This window comes from Falco peregrinus, chromosome 2, assembly GCF_023634155.1.
Source record: "Falco peregrinus isolate bFalPer1 chromosome 2, bFalPer1.pri, whole genome shotgun sequence".
Lineage (NCBI taxonomy): Eukaryota > Metazoa > Chordata > Aves > Falconiformes > Falconidae > Falco > Falco peregrinus.
The window spans coordinates 117,095,274-117,116,591 of record NC_073722.1 but is presented as its reverse complement, the minus strand read 5'-3'; the positions used below and the strand labels follow the sequence as shown (position 1 = coordinate 117,116,591).

At 40.6% G+C, this 21,318-nt stretch overlaps 1 protein-coding gene across 2 annotated transcripts in view; it reads right to left on the bottom strand.

The window, feature by feature from the left end:
- MYH10 (myosin heavy chain 10) overlaps nt 1-21,318 on the bottom strand; it is a 100,382-nt gene that overhangs the window by 62,630 nt on the left and 16,434 nt on the right. For both annotated transcript variants that reach the window (XM_055794254.1, XM_055794253.1), the window contains exon 3: nt 21,111-21,267. In XM_055794254.1, the coding sequence (XP_055650229.1) occupies nt 21,111-21,267 (157 nt within the window). The remainder of the gene's footprint in view (nt 1-21,110; nt 21,268-21,318) is intronic.

Below are 21,318 nucleotides of genomic sequence, written 5' to 3'. Positions count from 1 at the left end.
ATATGGTGTGGCTCAGCACTTTTGTGACACCCACCGCTGTGCTCATGACCTTTGAAAAGCAAGTCTGAAGGTCAGTTATACCCTGCAAGAGGTATTTTGTAATTACAGGATCTTTACAGAATATATTTCAACATCATACAGTCTATTAAGAATTATATAATCAAAACATTCAAATATACCTGCAGAAAGTAAAACTTTTCAGTTAAATGTGTTCGCTACCCCCTTTCTGAGCCAGAGTTTTCAACAGAGTTCAACATCTTTTTCATAAATCTGCATCACAAAGATCTTGCTTTGACACTTCAGCTATTTGTCACTAGCCTCAAAAAGAACATAGTTGCCTCCTGCAGACTCAGAACTTCAAACAGGTTTTCTGTTCTGATTGGTAATTTGTAGTGGATTATATTATAATAAAATTAAGCTTTATTTTGTTCAAGTGCAAAGCTCAGGACTACACGTTATATTCCCCGCCACTCTCCGCATATGCCCTTTCTCCTTAAACACAATGCTCTGACAAATCACAGAAAAGGGAGCAACTGAAAATGGGATGATCATTATTCCTTCTAGGACACAGAGTTCAGTACTAGCAGGTTGAAGAGCTTCAGTTGCTACCAAGCAGCTTCCCCACATGCTTATTAGGTTTGAGATAGATCTATGTCCATATATACAGCCTCAATACATTTATGACCATTTCTGGTAGGCAGAGTAATGTAAACAACATTCCACATTGTTTGTAAATGAGTTCAGAAAAACTGTTGTTAAACTGAGTTGCAAATTACCGCTGAGTTTCGCAGACTCTATGAAACCAGTCATCCCACCTATGCAACCAGTTCAGAGTGCTGTTGCATAATGAGCATTGAAGCAGAATTTCAACTTTACCTATGTAGCATGTAAAAAAAACCCACAAAACCAAAAACCAATAACCTATCCAGCAGGGAGCTGTGTTTCCCCCCATTACACTGCCTGACGAACAGCCCAGATACAAAAATAGTTTGCGTTCAGCCACATCGGCCCCCTGAGCAGGCTTGCCACACAGCAGCAGAAATACAACTTTCAGCACAGACAGGCAGGGCTGCTGATGGGGGCACAGACAGATACTGGATTTAGATCGGCACGGGCTGCCGGGGAGCCTGGCAACCAGGGTATACAGCCAAAATAAAGACAGGCTGCTGCTGAAGGGGCAATCATGTCCTGGTCCCCTTCCTCCAGCTGCCAGCACTCATGTCATCGCTGTAGCATGGCCAAGGGGTGAGCAGGAAAGCTGTCTGACAAACTGTTTTTTTGGTCAGACTTGTGTTGAGCCAAATCGGTGCCCTCATACACTGTACAACTGCACAAACAACTGTGCTGGTGGAAGGGAGACCCGAGATCACTTTTCTGCACAGCAGCCCCAATCTAGCTTAGATCAAAAGGCTATGTTCATACAGACACGATACATCCTAAAAAGCAAACCAGCTCAAAAAAACCTTGTGTCAACAAAATAGTGTTATTTTAATTATTTATGAATAGAAAGTTTGAAGGGCATGAAATCAGGTCTTTCCAAGTAGGCAGATGCTACCGCTATTGTCACAGCTGTCCAAACTACAGGCTTGTGGACTGCACTGCTGGCAAGTTCTAGACTACATCGTAACATCAACTCCACACACCAGCAAAAAGGAAAAAAAAAAAAAAATCAAGATAATGTAGGACAGTATAAATCATTCATTCCTTTAGAAAAAAACCTGATGAATGAATGCCAAGTTGGTACTACGAATAGAGTGGAAAGTTAGTATTTCCTAGATTTATATTTATTGAGACATTTTCAGAAGTGACAACATGATTTTCCCCTTTCTCATTTCCCAAGAACAACTTCCCTCTGTAATTTTGTCACTGTATCTAGGCCATTTCATCAAAAATACAGTCTCCTCTAAACTACAGCTCTTCAGTTTATCACTTCTTAAAAAAAAACCTTAAGAACGCAGGTAACAACATCTACCTTGAAACTGGAAGTAGTTTATTTGAAGGCCATGTGCATTTGTCAGTGCTTTGTATCATGACATTTTATTCGTCAATTTACCATGTAAACTTGTGTTTCACATCATGCAAGACACACTGTATAAATAAGTTTTCTTACCCAATTAGTCCTACAGAAAGCCTACAAGTCCAGACAGTTGTATGTATTTGTCATTGCCAGAAGCTCCAAGAAGTGCAGCAGAGTGTTTTTTTCTATGCCCAGGAGCACGAATTAACACAGCCTTTATAAAGTTATCTGGTACTCAATTATGTTACTCCAAATCCATTTTTCTGTCTCCATCTGGGCTCTGAACCTCACAAACCATGAAAGTGGAAGTAAGACAACAGCAAGCTTTAAGTTCTGCCTTCTGACCACTTACGCCAACAGCCAGTTCCAGCATCTAGCACAACTAACAAAAAAAAATTACAGCTTGAAGGCTCCGGATGATGCTTTACGCATTGTCAAATGCCAGATGCCTTTTGTCCTGAGAAAGAGGCAATCTTGCTGCACTCGTTCTGAGAAAGTGACTAAAGACAGAGGAGTTATTTATGGTTTGTTTGGTTTGATACTTTTCTCCCCTAAATAACACAATTTATCTGTAATCTTGATTTCAAAGCAGCTGGTCCCCTTCCTAAAGACTCCTTAGAGCAGCAATTATATATCTGTTAGCCCATCTTTTGAAAGAACTCAGCCCTTACCTGGCACTTTTGCCAGACTTGTTATCTGGGGCAGGGAAGAAGCACTAAACTTCTCATCTTTGGACATCCCTCTCAACAATATTTTCAAAAAAACTGTGTGATTCTGTGTGACCCACCTTCAACCTGAAGGGCAGCAGGCAAGATTTTTTTTTTTTTTTAACGACAGAGAACATACCTAAGTCTTAAAAATAATCTGCCATCCTTTGCAAAAGTTTTAATAGCATTTACTTATTAAAGCCACAGAGTTTTGAAATGGTTGTTCATAGAAACCTAAAAATATTTGGAAAACACTTAAGTTTACATATGCCTACATATGTCTTGTGATTCTGAAGTATAGACCAAACCCATCTCTCTCTAGCAAAGTCTTCACGAGATAACATTACCCTAACATCAGACAAACAGATTTGTAGGAATATATAGACTAGACCAATTCAACAAACCCCCTTGGGGTTTACAAGCAAATTGCAGCAGTAAAGAGCAGAGCAAGTTCACAAACAGTCCTCATCCCCAACCTTTAGAGCAACTGAAATAGGAAATACAAATAAATTACTCTGGTGAATAACACCAGAAAATTAGATGTTAGTTGTCTCTTACTCCATGCAAAGGGTGAGAAAGTGCATTGGTCTGGCATGTTTGATACTCTGGACAAAGTCACAATGGGTATGTTAGATTTTGAGCACATAAGCAGACAACTTAGTGGTGAAAAAAAACATGCACCTATAAGACAACTTAGATAAAATTACTTTTACTATCAGCATAAATATATTTTGACTTACTCCCATATAACTCAATGTGGTTTCATTATAAAGCCGAGTCAAACGAACAGCTTCCAGTCTTAGGGGAACATACATCACATTTCTGCCAGACCAACAACAGAGTTTCTGTCCTCTGACCAGACAAGCCCAGAGACTGCTCGCAGGTTAAAGCAACTCAGCTCACTAACCAAAGATACTCAGTCAGTTTAACTCAATCAGATGAATATTAGCCTGAGGATGAGTGTGTTCTAAGAGAGGATGAAATAAGAGGACCAAACTCTTAATTCAAGCTATGTCGTAAGACCAACCCTTTGGTTTTAAAACCAACACAAAAGTCCCATTGGAATCTATCACTTCAGTTACCAGCTTAGATTTAAATATATCCCAAGGTCTTCAAAATACACTGAAGCCCCTAACATTCAGGTTGCATAGAAGGGTTAATACAATACTCGTAATCTGAAAAAACAAAGTTCCAAAATTATACAGAGGCTATGAATAAAAACAAAACTTTGATTTTCTCCTTATGAAGTAAGCTTTCTGTAGACCAGTATGTCCTTTTGAATGGAAGAATTTAGAAGCACAAGGCAATATGACCTGACATTAGCCTTAGGCTGAAGCTCCCCCACTGCTGTAATTCAAATTCAGCTGCCATTGATGTCTCTGCTTCCTCTGCCCAGCCTCACCACCCCATTCCCCACTTTGAACCGGCAGCCAACTGCACAGATGCACTGCACAGATGCACACGATGCTAGTTCAAGTAGCTGATGGAACTAACAAATTTTAATTTTCAACCAGATCAGCTCCCTGATCCAGTTTATAACACAGCCATATATAAACACTGGAATATGAGAGATCCATCCCCAGCGTACATTCACACCGCCTGCCTTGAGCCAGCACTGGTAGTCACCTACACCTACAGCGAACCAACTGGCAAGTCATACTAGCAGAAAATTAATCCTATCAAAACATATATCAAAATGTGGCTAATCGTTAAGATTAGCTTACGCTGTGCCAAGCCGTATTTTTAGCTTGATATGTCAACAGTCTGATACTATAGAAGTATCAGACATTGAAGTGTTTCTTTCACTCCTGCTCCTCTCCTTTCACTTCCACCCAAAGGAGGATGCTGGCACCCCAAGGCAAAACTCAGCTGCTGAGTTTAACACCTACCGCCGCAGAGCTGAAAGACATCTTACTGATGCAAGAAGCAGCAGCCACATTAGGGAAACCCAGTCATACAACACTGAACAGTACAAACACTTTGAAGAGAGGCCAAGGAGTATTACCAGAATGCAAGAAGGACAAGAAGAATTACAGCTCTGAAAGCCATTTTTTTCTATGCTTTCTTAAACCTCCTTTGCTCTCGGCTCCCCAGAGGAATATGCTCTCAGGACAGCAATTGGCAGCTCCTCAAACAAACTTGTTACTTGCTTTATTGTTTGAAAATCCAGTAAGAATAGATCCTGATGTTTACATTACTACGTATACATAATAAAAAGCATGAAGTCTGCCTGTCAGAACACAAAACATTTTACTCCACATCCCTTCTCCCACCAAACTATGGAAGGATTTTTCTCCCCTAACTAACAGACTACACCTAACAAAACCCCTGTTAACTCTGGAGAAGGTTCCAGATGTACCTTAAACATACTTGTTGGGTATTTGGTTCAGACAGGATGTTCCGAAAAGTCATAGCTCAAAGCTATAGAGTCTGTCTACAAAAGAATTACTGTATTTTAACAAAGCAGCTTTTCTTAAAATCATGACTTAATTCTGTTTTGTTCATATTACAGTCATTCATAAAATGATATGAGATAATCAAGCAGAAGAGAAAGAATCTGTCTTTAAGTTTCCTACCAAAGCTCAAAGGCAGTAGCATTGCAAACACAGAAATTTTATCAAAGAACAGTTTACAAGTAAACTGACGCCCACCCTCTACAACTGTCTTCGCTCTAATTGCCTTTTACTATATTGATATTTTCAGTATTGCAAATGCCCAGATCTGCCTTTATCCCTCACAATTTTGACTCTGAATGAATGGAGGAAGCCATTTGGAGCTATCCCACACAGTGAGCTGCCCAACTAGGAAGCCATTTTTCGAGCTTAACACAAATACACACATCTATGGAAACAATTCCACAGATGTATTACTGCTTTCAGATTCAACATAGCTCCGATTACTTTGGCAGCAACTACAATTCTTCTCAAACACAGTAACTTCCATACAGACATGAAATGTCTCGCAGTCCTGCCACCATTCCTATAAGCATCTTCCCTTTTGCATCCAGCTTTTATTTAGATATGAATATGAAATGTGTGCCAAGATAAAAAAGTTAATTCTAGAAAAGCAGTGAAAATGGATGTATGTGAGTGTTTTGGACTTCTAGAGGGTCAGCTCTGGCCTGTTTAAGAGCTTTGTTGACAGAGTCCCTTGGGAGATAGTTCTGAAGGGCCAAAGCATCCAGGAAGGCTGGACATTCTTCAAGAAGGAAGTCTTACAGGTGCAGAAGCAAGCCGTCCCCACGTGACGAAAGATGAGTTGGCAGGGGAGAAAACTAGCCTGGCTGAAGACAGCTTTGGCTGGAACTCAGGGAAAAAAAGGAGACTTTGCCACCTTTGGAAGAAAGGGCCAGCAACTCCAGAGGACTATAAGTCATAAGGTTATGCAGGGCAAAGATCAGAGAGGCAAAAGCCCAGCTAGAACTCAGGCTGTCCACCACTATAAAAGATAGCAAAATACGTTTTTACAAATAATTTAGAAACAAAAGAAGGGCCAAGGAGAATCTGCATCCTTTACTAGATGCAGTGGGGAACATTGCCACAAGGATGAGGAAAAGGATGAGGTACTTAATGCTTTCTTTGCCTCAGCCTTTAATAGCAAGACCAGCTTCCCTCTGGGTACTCAGCCCCCTGAGCTGAATGACAGGGATGAGGAGGACCCACAGTCCAGGAGAAAACTGCTAGTGACCTGCTGCTCCACTTAGATCTACACAGATCTCTGAGGCCAGAGAGGATCCTCTCCAGGGTACTGAGGGAACTGACAGAGGAGCTTGCCAAGCTACTCTCCATCATTTAACAACAGTCCTAGGAAACTCGAGAGGTCCCAGTTGACTGGAGGCTAGCCATGTAACACCCATCTACAGGAAGGAGGATCCTAGGAGCTACAGGCCCATCAGCCTGACCTCGGTGCTGGGGAAGGTTGTGGAGCAGATCACCCTGACCACCATCACACCACATGTGCAGGGCAACCGGGGGATCAGGCCCAGTCAGTATGGGTTGGTGAAAGGCAGGTCCTGCCTGAGGAACCTGATCTTCTATGACAAGGTGACCCACCCTAGTGGATGAGGTAAAGGCTGTGGGTGGTGTCCACCTGGACCTTAGCAAAACCTTTGATACCATCTCCCACAGCATCTCTTGGAGACACCAGCTGCCCATGGCTGGGACGGGTGTGCTCTGCTCTGGGTTAAAAGCCAGTCACAAGTGGTATTCCCCAGGGCTCAGTACTGAGGCCAGGTCTGTTTAATATCTTTATCGATGATCTGGACAAGGGGATCGAGTGCACCCTCAGCCAGATTACACCAAGATGAGAGTTAATGTCAATCTGCCGGAGGGCCAGAAGGCTCTGCAGAGGGGTCTGGGCAGCCTGGACCGATGAGCCAAGGCCAAGTGCATGAAGTTCAACACAGCTCTGTGTGGGGTCCTGCCCATGGGTCACAGCAGCCCCAGCAGCGCTGCAGGCTGGGGCAGGGGGCTGGGAAGCTGCCCGGAGGGAAAGGGCCTGGGAGAGCTGGCTGACGGCCGGCTGGGCATGAGCCCCCAGTGAGCCCAGGTGGCCAACAGCATCCTGGCTTGTGTCTGAGACAGCGTGGCCAGCAGGACCAGGGCAGTGACCATCCCCCTGTGCTCAGCACTGGTGCAGCTGCACCTCGAACCCCGGGTTCAGCTCTGGGCCCCTCGCTCCAAGAGGGACGCAGAGGGGCTGGAGCGTGTCCAGGGACGGGCAGGGGGCTGGGGCACAAGTCTGATGGGGGGCAGCTCAGGACACTGGGAGTGTTTAGCCTCGAGAAAAGGTGGCTGGGGGGGAACCTTATTGTTCTCTAGAGCTGCCTGATAGGGTCAGTCTCTTCTCCCAGGTTTCAAGTGACAGGACAAGAGGAAACTGCCTCAAGTTCTGTCAAGGGAGGTTTAGACTGGATATGAGGAAAACTCATATGAGGGGTGTCAGGCATTAAAACAGGCTGCCCAGGAAGGTGGTGGAATCCCTATCCCTGGAGGTGTTTAAAAATAGCATAGATGTGGTGCTTAGGGATATGATTTAGTGGTGAACTTGACCGTCCTTGGTTAACAGTTGGACTTTATACTCTCAAAAGGTCTTCTCCAACCTAAATGAATCTATGATTAACCTCCTTTCCCCACTCAGGTTGAAGAAAAAGCTATGGGCTACTACATATCCAGCTATCAACCAGCAGAAAATTATGGAGAGGAAAATGGTTCTTATTTGCAGGTACATCAAGGGTTGTCCTCCCCAAAGCCCAAGACTCTCACAGATCATGCAGTTTGACAAAGCCTTTCCTTTTATTTCTCCAGAGCCTGAAATACCTATCCAACAGTGATAAAATGCCAGCCCCGTTGCTGTAGCAGACACAACCAAAGAAGTTACAGCTTTTGTTGGGGTGGAGGAGACAACTTTGGTATTTATCAAATGGGAGAAATCATTGTCTTTCTAAAAAGAGGGAGTGATGTAGGGGGAATGGAGGGTTCCTGTTTATTTTTAGGCCATATTTAATACTCAGGTGCCATAGACCACAAACCAAGAAAAGCTTGGTTCCATGATCAATACCTTTGTTTGTTGTGGATATCAGGCTTGGAAGATCTGTTGTATATTTGCCCTTTACTGTAGGTGAACAGGCTCAAATATCAATCTATTCAAGGACATTTAAAAACTGAATTCCTGACAACTTTTGTGAAAATAGGTCACTGCCTGGAGGAAAGAGACCTTCCCATCAGCACAGATTTTGCTGCTGTCAGAGGATTCACAGGGCTGGGTCATAAATGCTACATAGCATTATAAAGCATGCAGGTGGTCTAACAATCTGCCCTTCTTCAATTCCAAACTCTAAACAATTTTTTCCCTTCCCCCCCCCCCCCCCTTTTTTTTTTTCCAACTAAGTCCTACTGGACTGATAAGCACAGAAAAGATCTGGTTACAGAGATGAAGCATGCCTTTATATTTTGTGTTTGTCTTTAAAATGTTGCCTAGTTACTCCATAAACTATCATCAAACACTTAACACTATGAAGTAACTTGCAACAAACATCTCTAACAAGCATAACAGAAAGACTGACAGGCACAAGTTTGTTTGCCGAGTACCTGCCTTACTGCAGGCCAGATGTACCCTGACACACTTATGCTCACCATGAGATTTCTGCAACAGCACACTTTATCCTACATTTCACCTCTACCTTTAGTTGTGCAATAATATTTGCTATGTACAGCTCAGTCATTCACTCTGCAGCATACGTTCCGCACTTCAAAGAGACAAGGGCAGTCTACAGGAATGCAGTCAGTATTTTGCCAACAGTAACCCATTAAATATCCAAGTGAACTTTCCAGAAAGCATGTAATTTGCTAACAATATAAAGCTGGCATTTCAAGTTACAATACCTAAATTTAATCAAGCCAGTACTGACTATTTAAGGAAGCTGAATCTACACAGGCCCAAAGCATCTGATGTGATACATCCACCAGTGCCAAAGGAGCTGGACAGTTATCATCATCAGATGATGGACACGTCATGGGCATCTTCAAGAAAACCAAGTAGGATCATTGCATTATCTTTCTAGAAGGTGGAAGGAACCTCTGGAGGTCAGAAATCATCAAGGACACCTTAGGGGAAAGCCATCTCTTCCAATGTACCTTGAATTATCTTTTTCTTCTTGCCTTATCATCAGCTTATTCATCTGTTGGTCAGTTTTTACATCAGTCTTAGTTCTTTGAAATTGTCAAGCAATGAACTTGCAGAAATTCTCATTCTTTGTTCTAAAATGTGTAATGCCAGTTTATACTAGTAGTAAGATCAAATTCAGGTACATTCCACTCCTCATGGCTATTCAGTGGTTTTAAGATTTCGAATAATAATATTTATCAGTTTTTCTTCATCAGTGCTCAGACCATTTTCCACAAAACACCGAAAGCCCCCAGTGCTAGCTCAAACACCAATTCATGAAGAACTACATCAGAACTCTCCCTCCAGCCCTATGCCATCCACTTCAAAGACAAATACAACAGTGCTGTTTTAAATCAATTCCCAACTCCCTACTTTGGTTACCTAGTATTTCCCCATATAGCCTGACACAAGACGCAGCCAGCCAGTGCCTACTACATTTCCTCTACCTAAGAAAGCTGTCAGGTTGAACTGCCATCAACCACTTTTGCCTGACGAGTATCTCACTTTTGCCTCTCCCACATACTTCATTTAATTGCTCCAAGACACCTCCAAGTCTTCAGTGAAGAGCTGAGAAAGCACCTTCGCTGTGAGGCAGGGACACTGATGTAGACACTCTACAGGTGTTCCTGCTATTTGTGAAGTTAAAAAGAACAAAAGCTTTTTTAAAAAATAAAATGTGGTTCTATCCCTTACTCTAAAAGATGTGAGATTTGAGATAAAACACAACAGCCATACTTAGTTTTCCCTGCTGACTGACTGCTAAGTACATTAAAAGTTAATAATTATCAAATGAAGCATAGCAGAGGTCAGTCAAATCCCAGTCATGGTTTACCCTGCAACTTGTTTACGGTGAACCATAGCACTGAATACAAGTATTTCTTGCATGGCTACAGCAGACTTCATGACCACACTCATTATTCACTCCCTTACCCCAAATAGCTCAAGCTGCTACACAAGCGCTCCAGCACAGACATAGTGAATGTGGCTAACCTAACACAGCATCATCAAACCCTGGAAGAACAAGCCAAGCTATGAATTGAGGCTATTTTAGAAGTCACGAGTTCGGTATTTGCAACATTAGCTTGAAATTATCGAAATTCCTAAAGAAAAAATTGTGACATTTGTTTTCACAGTTGCTAGCCAGGGCTGAATCAGCATAAAAGGAGAAAACAAATAGCTGTTAGACTACATCCTGCCCACTTAATGAAACTGTGGGTAGCTTCTCCATTACATACCAGATAGAAATTGAATTTTTTTTAGGCCTCATTAAGTTTGAGGACACTCAAACATGGCTTATGTTTTCACTGGCAGTCTTTCACTGCCTTTGTTAACTACCATTAAGAGAAGCTTTAGTATGTGTAACTTAGCAATTACAACAGAGCTGCTACATTTGTGACCAGAAGTTAATAGGTAACACACTCCTTCACTAAAAAAATTCATTCAAACAGGTATGGATTTATAACACTTGCAACCACCCCAATCTATTATGCAATATGAAATTTATTTAGCTTTTTGAAACAGGTGACTGCTGTAGTTTAGGAGATAAGCAGAGAATACAAGTCAGCCTTCAGTTTTGAAGAGGACCAGAGAAAATTGCACAGTCCCAAGGGCTGATCCACGCTGTGAGCGATGGCTGAGAGGTACAGACAAGCAGTATGTGGAGACTGAAACAACTTCGATTGTGAGAGTGCTCCTGATGCACCACACCATCAAGCCAGTGGGGCCAGCTATAACTTACATGACTGATTTACCGTCAAAGCCAACAACTGGTTCTCACACAAGTGTTTAATGCAACTTAGCTGAAGGGCAGTAACAATCCATAAAGCAGCAGCTTCTTAAACTGCTCCAGCTAGAGCTGCAAGGACTTGCTCACTTATACTTAATGTTCTTCAAATGACACAGATGAGCAGTTCTCATCCTTCCTGATTTGTGGCTTCCGAAGAGTTTTCCCAGTAGAAATGACCAGCTCCTAAATCTTCTGAACAGGCCATCCCTAGGCTTACTTTTCAGTTTTTATTTGAATGCTACTTAGAAGTAACTTAAGTTTAGTGGTAGCTGACAAGCCACAGGCTGGAAAAGGTTTATTTAAACTGTAGAGTATTCAGCATAGCAGTGGTTTACTATTCTCCATCACCCTGGTTAAGTTACTGTTTCCCATGTAGTACAAATTTTACCTAGACAAAGATTATATTGTCAACTGAAACAATGACTCAAGGAGGTCCTTTAACTATAGTATCTGCCATTTAAGCTCACTAATTTCACTTTCTTTCCGAAACAAATAAGCAAGCACAAACCACTTCACAAAACTGGCCATGAATTAACTTTCGCTCAAGTGGGCTCTTCCTAAGCTGCTTGATCATGCCCGAGCTTCACAAGTCTGGAAAGATAGTATCCTAACAGTACCACAGCTAGGCTTTCTGACTTCACCATGGTCAGTGGTTTGGCTTTTTGTTCCCTTGCACACAGGACAGTAGATCACCTAGCATATCACTCTACCCCCAGTAAGGTCAGCCACACCAGCCACACCAAGGATTTTAACACATTGCTAGCAATAGCTAGGCTAAAGGGTTGTAAGCATTTTTCTGATAGATATTTCCCAAGACCTGTAACAAGCCTTTTGATGAGTATGTTTATCTGAAAACATTTTAAGTCTCAGATTTGTTGTATAGGCTTCTTACACCTCTGTTCATCAGTGGTGGATTCATTCCTTTTTTCTAATCACTGAACAGTGCAAGTTCTAAAACACTTCCCTAAAAGAACATGCAAAAGCCACTGCTACATAAGACGTTTCAGGAGACAAAAAGCTCATGAGCTTCCACCACTTTACATGCCAAACTGAGGCTACCTTGTGAGTGTGGAAAGGTACAGCACAACCAACTTTGTACCCTGGGCAGCATTCAAGGTAAACATTTGTCTACAATTAAGATTTGGGGTGGGGAGTACAGATCTCTCAAGTGAGACAGTTCAAACTGTAAAATCCTTTCCTCAAAGGACACAAGTCAATGCTACTTTCCTATATTTTAAACACAGATTTCCCTTAGGTTTGATTCCAAATAGTTTTTCAAGTTGTTCAACAGTTCAGAGGACAAATACCACACTTTCCCTACCCTCTCATGTCTAAATCGCCACTAAGTTCTGAATAAACCATTTCAGCACAACAATTCGAAGTTGCACAATATAAATTTGTCCTTCAGCTTTTAAAAAAAAAAAAAGAAAAAAATCACATGTATATCCAGATCTCCTTTCCTTTGGAGGAAAGATGTTGACCTTCATTTCTTTAAGGTCAAGAAAGCTTTTCTTCACATGCACTTGTACACACAAAAAAAGCATTTTCTTCCCCCATTACCATTTTTCCAAACACGAGCATCATACATTACTTAAACTATTTATCGGGGGGGGGGGATCACTAGAACCCTCTTCGATTTATCCCTTGAGCATATAGGCCCAACACAAACATTTGTTCCTGGAAGGGCAAAGCACTAACATTCATCTGACAGTTTCATTTTATCTGCTGATAATTAAAGTAAACCTTCCCTATCAGAAATGGTCATGAACAATCACTCCTTACAAAGTGACTTAGATTGGCGAGGTTTTTTGCGTAGCTTAAATACTGTTTCCACCTAGAAATCTAGCAGATATTACACTAAGGGGAGAAGCAGTAACATCCCCCTACGGAGAACAGGAGGGGAACCAGAACATCTCTCCGCCAACTACAACTTTTATCCACCCATTTTCAGCCCCTAATACACCCTTTATCCCACCCTTAGCCTTCAATAAGATGTGAAAAACAAGGATAGAAGAAAGAGGATTATAATCATTGTAGGAAATTTTGACCCAGTAACTACTGTGAATTCATTCCTGTACTAAAGACAATGTTTCCCTGTGGTTTTGTGGAGGAAAACAATTTAACCACATCTTTTAAATTTATTTCATTTGAGATGCTGAATGTCACCATGAACAAATACTGCTTTAAGAAGAGAAACAGTGACATTTTACCAGTTGCCTCTTCTTGGCCAGTTTCACAGTTCAGTGTAGTAAGAAATATTACTTAAGGAAAGCACCCAAGTACAGACTCATTAAGTTCCATGCAGTCATAATAAACTAACAGCTGTACCACAGTTTCCAGTAGTCTCATCAGCCTCTTAAAAGCCAGCTGCAGCAGATTCCTGCACTCCTACCACTCCCATACACTGCCCAGAGAGGCACCCACTAAACCATCACACCCCACAACCCCCCCAGCGTTATGAAGAAAACAGATGATTACCATTTAACCCAAGTGCACTTTTATATGCAGATTACAAAGTAAATTTATGATATATCAAGACAGACCACATACAATCGTAATCAGGATCACACTCCAACAGCAGATAACACACGGACCAAAATTAGCAGGCAAGAATGATTCCCTGCAACACCTTCCCAGTAGCCCAGCAAATTCTCCTGCAATTTCCTGATCCATTATCCTCAGACTTCAGGTTCACTTATTCTCAATGGCTTTTTGGACAAGCACAGGCTTTGAGCACACACTACATCCTAAGGCCCAGACTACCACAGTTTATGTGGTAGTCTTTTTGTTGTTTTTAAACATGTCACTTTCAGATTTCAAGTAATGACCCTTTGTTCTTGCATAGGAAGAGATGGGGTGGGGAAAGGACCACTATTCCCTCTCCCTGTGCCACTTCAGATATAGACTTCTGTTACATCTGACCTGAATTATCATTTCCATGCTGAACACCGTTTTGTTAATTTCAGTTGGTTTTTTGAATGTCTTCCTGTCTTATTTCCTCTTCACCCAAAGTAGTTCAGCACCCCAGAGGACATTGACTGACAAAAACCAGTTATTGTGCAAAACATGCAACACCTAGCAGTGCTGTTAGAGTGCAGTGTGCTGTCAAGATTAGACTACTTTTAAGTTTTTGTTGCACAAGCATTAATGTCTTGATGTATGTCATCTGAAGGCCAAAGCCAAGCCGAAGTGAATTATCTATTTCACAACTACCTAGAAACAAATGGAGTTTAATTTAAACTAAAGCTTCAGAGTAGAAGCAGGTGCTGGCTGAGTAATATGCACAAAATGATTCATCTCATGAATTATTTCATTAGTTGGATGCACTTAGCCTTGAATTCCTGTCTGTAGGCTAGCACAGTCACAATTCAATTATGAGGCCAGCTTGCATAGCAAGTCTTAACATTAATATTATCATCAGCTGGTTAGAGTATCAACCAAAAAGACCATGGAACTGGCTAATCTGCTGCAACATTCCACTTCAGCAGTCAGGAGAAAACAGCCAAGGCACCAAAGAAACTACAATTTTTTTATGTAACAATTATCACTCCTGTCTCATTTTTAAATCTAAGAAAGTTACTTTTTTTTTTGTGTAACTTCAAGAAGTCAGTCAACCACTTCAAGCAATGCTTCTAAGCAACTGAGTTAAGAAAAGAGTTGTTTACTGTAAATATCATCATGCTTAATTAAGTTTGTAGCCTTGAGGTTGAACACCAATGAAAATGAGGGATCCAAACACATTTTGACAACCAGAAGGACAAAGGTTAGGAACTGTTGTCACAAGCACTAAAGCACTAAAAAACTTTTTCAACAATAACGAAAAAGTTAGAGACATGATAGTATACTATAATCTAGTTCTATAAACTAAATTCAATCAAGTTTGTTCAATAAGCAATTGCTACTGATTTCATTCTGAAACAATATAGCAAGGCACATTAAACTATGAAAATAACTTCACAGGCACTGAAGCACACAGATTTAATATCAAGAGAAAGAACAGACGACCAAGGAGAAGGAGATTAAATACTGCACAATGGGTTTAGCTGACAGAAACATTTCTCATTTTACTTCAAATTCAAAAATAATGAGATGGAAGACTTTCTGCGTGATGGATTTCAGTTTTTTCTACTTAATTTCTTGCTTCAAGAATCTCCCTCCACTCAGCCATTAAGACCACTGTATATTACATTCCTACTTGATTCAAACCAGTGTTGATACTTAGGTGACAATAACATGAGTATATTCCACACCAGCCTGACTGGACAAAATGAAAACACAAATCACAGTATAACAATAAAGAGACCTATAAATCCTTCACATTACATTTACCAATCAACTAGTTCTGCTTACATTGCCATTCTGCACTTTGTACCTGTTTAAAGAGCTTTGGGGAATCTTTTGGTATGTCAAGATAGAACGAAAATATCAAGAATATTAATGGCACATGTAACAGGTTCTATACACTCCTCACACAACAGAGAATGCTAGTTAATATCAGTTCTTTTATATTAAGATCTATATTAAGATCACTGCCAGGCTTTTTAGTCTCAAAAGTAATCTTTTCCTCTGCCATCTGAAGATTTAATAGACCTTTAAAGAAAAGAGTTGTCACATTTTAGTTTTAATTCTTTTCTTCCCTTTTTTTTTTTGAGGGGGGGAGTACTCCCCAAAGGGAGGACTTAAACCAAGATTAAATAAAAATATAGATAAATGCAGTATTTTTAAGAGAGAAATACTGCATCTGTAGACAGTACTGGCTTCTCCAACACCAAGCGTTCACTTCACGTATTACGCTGTTTCCGATAAACCTTCTCTGCAACAGGATTAAAGGCAGTCCTAAAATATCAGCGCTAATTTTGTGCTCATCAACATGTCCTCAGGGAAACAGGATAAAAAGGAGAGACTAAGCATAATTATACAAGAGTAATATTAGTAAGCAAGCTGGTCTTCGGCAACAAAGAGCCAACAAGTTTTCCTTCATATTTCTTCCAAAGCACTTTTAAGAGTCAATGAATAAAGAGGTGTAACAAAACAATGCCATACTTCCTGTAGAAATACAGTGGGAGAGTAGGAATGGAGGAAGGAGAAGAGAAAGCCAAGCATGATAAAAGCACGAGACAAAAGTGTATGTCAGTGCTGCCTTCTCACAAGTCTCCCTTGCTAGTAAAATAAAGATAGTCATAGATGGACTATCAGACTCACAGAATTAGTTTGCTTAAAGAAAATCCTAGTCCCTGTCAAAACATTTTCTTCTTACTGCCTATAACTTCTAGCAGCATAGAACACTAGCAAGTCTTGCAAATTGTATTACCAAACAGAATTAAGGTCAATGTTGTCACAGGGATTAGGATACCGATTCCCTATGATCATGTCAACTGTCCAGCAGTCGTGAAAAGCTCAGTCTAGTATTCTTTTCTGAAGCACAGCACCTCCAACCCTATGCATTTCTGCATCCGATTTCTGTCTAGGGCTAAACAATTTCAATATGCCTAGAAGCCCCTGGCTTACGTGTACTTACTGCTTCAACATAACATTAAAAAAATGAAAACACAGGAGAAATCCACTAAGTAACCTGTGAAGCAACACCCTACTACCACACTACTTTGAAAAACAATTACGGGGGAGGGAGGCGAAATCCAGTACATAAAGCTGAATTGCATGCTACTATCTTCTGAGGTCAAGGCACTAGGTAATGAGTCTTTTCCTGAAGAGAAATCCTGATTGTGATAACCAGAACGCACCCAAAGTCTTGCTTGTTTTTAATAAGCCTGCACTCACAGTCTTTACTACAAGTCTTGCAGAAAAGGCAAGATTTACAAGATCAAGCAGTCAGTGAGGTTTGCTTTTTCGTTGCAAAACTTGCCTCAAATCCCTAGCGTAGCACAGCTGCACCACCACTCAGCCATTAAAAACTCCTCTGCACCGCCCTCTTCCTTGTGAGAGCTTACCCCAGCTCAGTACATCTCTCTGGGGAATACTATTCCCTCTCCAAAACGGAACTGGGCTTCTTTAACATACACTCTGGTTTAGAGCTCTTCCCCCCCGCCCCCCCAGCCCTTTGTCCTCCATATTTAACAAGCACTGAAACAGACTTTCAGCACATTCTCCTCCGCACTAAAGGGCACAAGGAGAGCTGACCTGTGAAGAGAGGGCTGAAGGTCCTCCAAAACAGGAAATTCTTCAAGGGGACAACAATAGAGCAGCAGTTTGATGACTGGAAGTTAGCAACGCTTCTATACAACCTTTCCTTAACAGTGCACTATGAAGTGCAGTGCTCTGTTTGTATCACCAGTTTAACAAAATGGAGTATTTCTAGCAACATTTAAAACTAGGAACACCTATTGAGATGCACACACGTCAGTTGTTTCTGCCAACCAAGAAGCCTTTTGCTCCCATAATCTAAACCAGAAATAAGTATTTTGTTGTTTAAGCTCAATTATTAAACATACAAAACTTTGGATTAGTAGAAACCTAAAGTTATTCTCTAATCATCCATGCTCTGAATTAAAGGCATAAAAGCATTAAGATACTGAGCAACAGTTTACTCACTGTGCCCAATTACCAGCAAAAAAAAAAAAAATTGTGTTGTATGAAATCAGGCTGCTCAGAGCCACAGCTCAGGTCCAGGTATCCTGTTAATCAGTGTAACACATCTCACAAAGACCTAGAAAATTAGTCGTTTGTGATTAACTACAAGGAAAGTAAACATGATTATACTGGAAAAAATACCACTGAACAGGCCAGGAAAAATACAGCCAACCATTTTCATTGTCCTAAACTAGTGGTCAAGATATTTCTACAAGGGTATGGTCATATGCAAAGGAATCGCATCTCTGGTTTGAATTTCAGGCTTGAATCCTAATAATTAAGGTTTATATGTCAAATACTGGAAACACAGAAGTCATTCATATCAAGAGAAACCTATTAATGCCCTATAATAGCAACAGCCCAACTTGCAAAAATACTGGAAAAGCTCTCTCCCCTGTCCCACACTCTCTACCATGCTATCTCTGTCTCCCAAAGCAATTACATGCACAAGCATGGACATGAACTGGAGAACAGTTTTACAGTTGTACCTATGTGTTAGTAACTTAGCAGCAAAAGCATTTTGGTCAAGGATTATGCTGCAAGTAAATGCTAGCAGAGGCCTCTGATGACTTAGTCTGAAGCACTGCAATTAATACAGCTAGTTCTTGGTTGGAGACCTATTTTTACTAGCTAGAAGTTTGATACACACTGTTTCCTTAAAGACAAAGTCTAGCAAAACATAAGGCATACTTAAAAAGATTAAGGGCATTTTGGGCATTACGTTGAATACTTGGTTGGCATGGGAAACCTAGCTCTCCCTACCAAATTCTAGGTACATTCAGTAGTTGACCTTGTTTTGCCACTGATGACCAGAAAAGTTGAATATTGTATTAATCTCCTACTCTTAAGTATTATTTGACATTCTAATGTCTAGAAAAACCTTAGTTGTAACTGCAGGTTTTACTTATATGAAGACCTGTTAGAAAATATATGAATTCAGTTCCCTGAAGTTCCTCTGTCTCTCTACATCAGGTCCCATCTAGAGGTGCTGTAAGCAAAGAGGGACCAGCACTGAGCAGGGTTAGGGCCAGACTTCTCCACTCACCCTACTTCAGACAAATGCTCACTAGTCATTATCATCATGACCAATTACTGTTTCACAAGACTACGTAAAACCAGGGTTGTTGCATAAAATCACCAATACAGATAGCAGTGTCTCATACTACATGCAAGCACATCTCCCTGTGAAGTCTGTACACCACTTTCCTCACAAAGGAAGTAACTTAACACCTGTGAACAGTTTAATGAGTCCATTATACATTCAGAAGCGGCACTGTTTCCCCCTTGCTCTGATCAAACCCCATCAGGAAGAGAAGTTTGCTCATTAAAATAATTGCCAAACACAAAACTGCTAATGCCTATTCTAGAGTTTTTACTTATCCTTGGCAATGCAATTGTGAAGGCAAGCCATCAATGGAAAAGTTTTCTGGCTGATTGCAATCACTTGCTAAAATGAACAGGGAGTAGCTCCATACAGGTGAGGGGCAGTAGAAACACAGAGTTAGTAAGGGTAACTAAGAAGTTATTCCCCAATGAATGGATCCTGTTGCATAGTTTTCACCTATTCTTATTCCAATCTATGCCTTCATTCTTTCAAATGGAGAGAATTCAGACTATCAAAATCAGAAAGAAAGCAAGCACAGGGACACACAAACAGAGATTTGATAAAAAATATAAACCTCCATATATCAGTATGGAAAGAAAACAAGACTAACCAAACATATGGCATCATGTGAAAGTTTTTTTTTGTTTCATCTTCCAAAAATAGTAACATCAGTGCATGGAGTAAGATCTCCAGAGATATGAATCAGTATTAGCACAGTATGTGAATAAATATATAGAGCACCTGAAGTGTGGTAACTACTGACATTGACTTACTTTATTAGAGGACATTTATCTCAAGAGTTTTTCAAAAGTTCTTAAGACAATTTCAAAAGATATTATACTTTTAGAATGGGAAGCCCTTATCCACAAACCACTTGAGACTGCTATGAATAAACTCCTTAAAATAATCTTAAGGTTTGCCCTGTTCTTCCACATCCACTTATTAGGAGTCCTCTGGTCTGAGCTGTTAGAGGCTGCTGTTCTGGTCAAAAGGCCATAGTTGTTCTTCCATAGAAAAAAACTGACCCAAATATCCATTGAGAAGTGTGACAACTCTTGGTGGCCCCAGTTTGCTGCTCTTCCATTGCTTGCCCCTGCATCACCCTGCTCAGAGGTGATGGCATAGTTTCTGGGGTGAAAGAGCACTCAGCAATCCAGCAACCTGTACATAATTATCAAGCAGTGCTAAGGACAAAGGCACAACTGAAGAAAAAAAAAGACTTAGTGTGATTTATTTAAAGACAGGGAATGTCTTTTTAGAGGAAAAAAAACCACAAAGGTTTACATTTAAGTGGTTGGTTGACCTGGTAGCAGAAACTGTTTTCTTGTTTGTGTGAATTTTAACCTACTTCCAGTACATCTATACCAGGTCTATAGCAGAAAACACCCTAAGTTTTTCAGACTTGCCTCTTCATTACACATACTTTTCTAGATACAACATGTTGGTGTTGCCATGTCAGTAAAACAGCCACCTAAATAGGAACCACTGTTGGGTAGCATGAGCTGTGTTTCCGACATACTATGTCAGAAATGCAATTTTACAACTTCAACAGCATGTGTTTAGACACATTTATATAATGCCAGTTTCACAATTTTCTTATTTGCCCAGCAGAGTCTTAAAGCCAAAATTCAAAAAATGTGTCCACCATAAACCTAGTCTCTATTCTACTATAGACATGACTACACAGTTTGGAGAAGAAAAAATCTTCAGGGTTAAGCATTACCCTGACCTTTTTTTGAACTCAAACATACTATTGTTCCATTGTCACTTCAGATTATTTGTCAGCTGCCAAAATGCCAACATTTTTATAGAATTAGAAACACAAGCCATTAACATACTTCAGCTTTCCCTTTTCAATCACACTTTTTCATTCTCACTTCATTCAAAGCCAGTGCACTAACACCTTTTGACATGAATCTTACCTCTTCTTAAGGAAAAAGTATTCCTACCATAACTTGCAGTGCCACCAGCTGGCACAGTACACTTCCTATTAGTGTTGGTTTGCTTCTATGCCTCAGGAAGTCAAAGAAATATGCCAACAGGGATCAACCTTCAAGTTATTTCTATTCTGAAAGTTCAGGGTTCTAGCTATGAAAGCTCTCCCTCCTCCCCTTTAAGTACTAGAAAAGATTCTGACTGTGTAAGAAATCACTGCATAGCGGGATAACAAAGCTCCTGAGTTTTAGGTACATTACAAAGAATTGTCAACTAACTGTTAAGTAACATTTAACTAATTCTTACCTTGTAGCATGCATCTATATGCAGATTCAGATATTGCATAAATGTGCGGTGGCATTTCATGGCGCTTCTTCCCTCTGTACATCTCAATAATGTTTTCTGAATAAATCGGGAGGTTCTTGTAAGGATTTATAACTACGCAGAACAACCCTGAATAAGTCTTAAAAAAAAAAAATAGAGAAACATTTCTGTTAGTGAATAGTACTGAAAC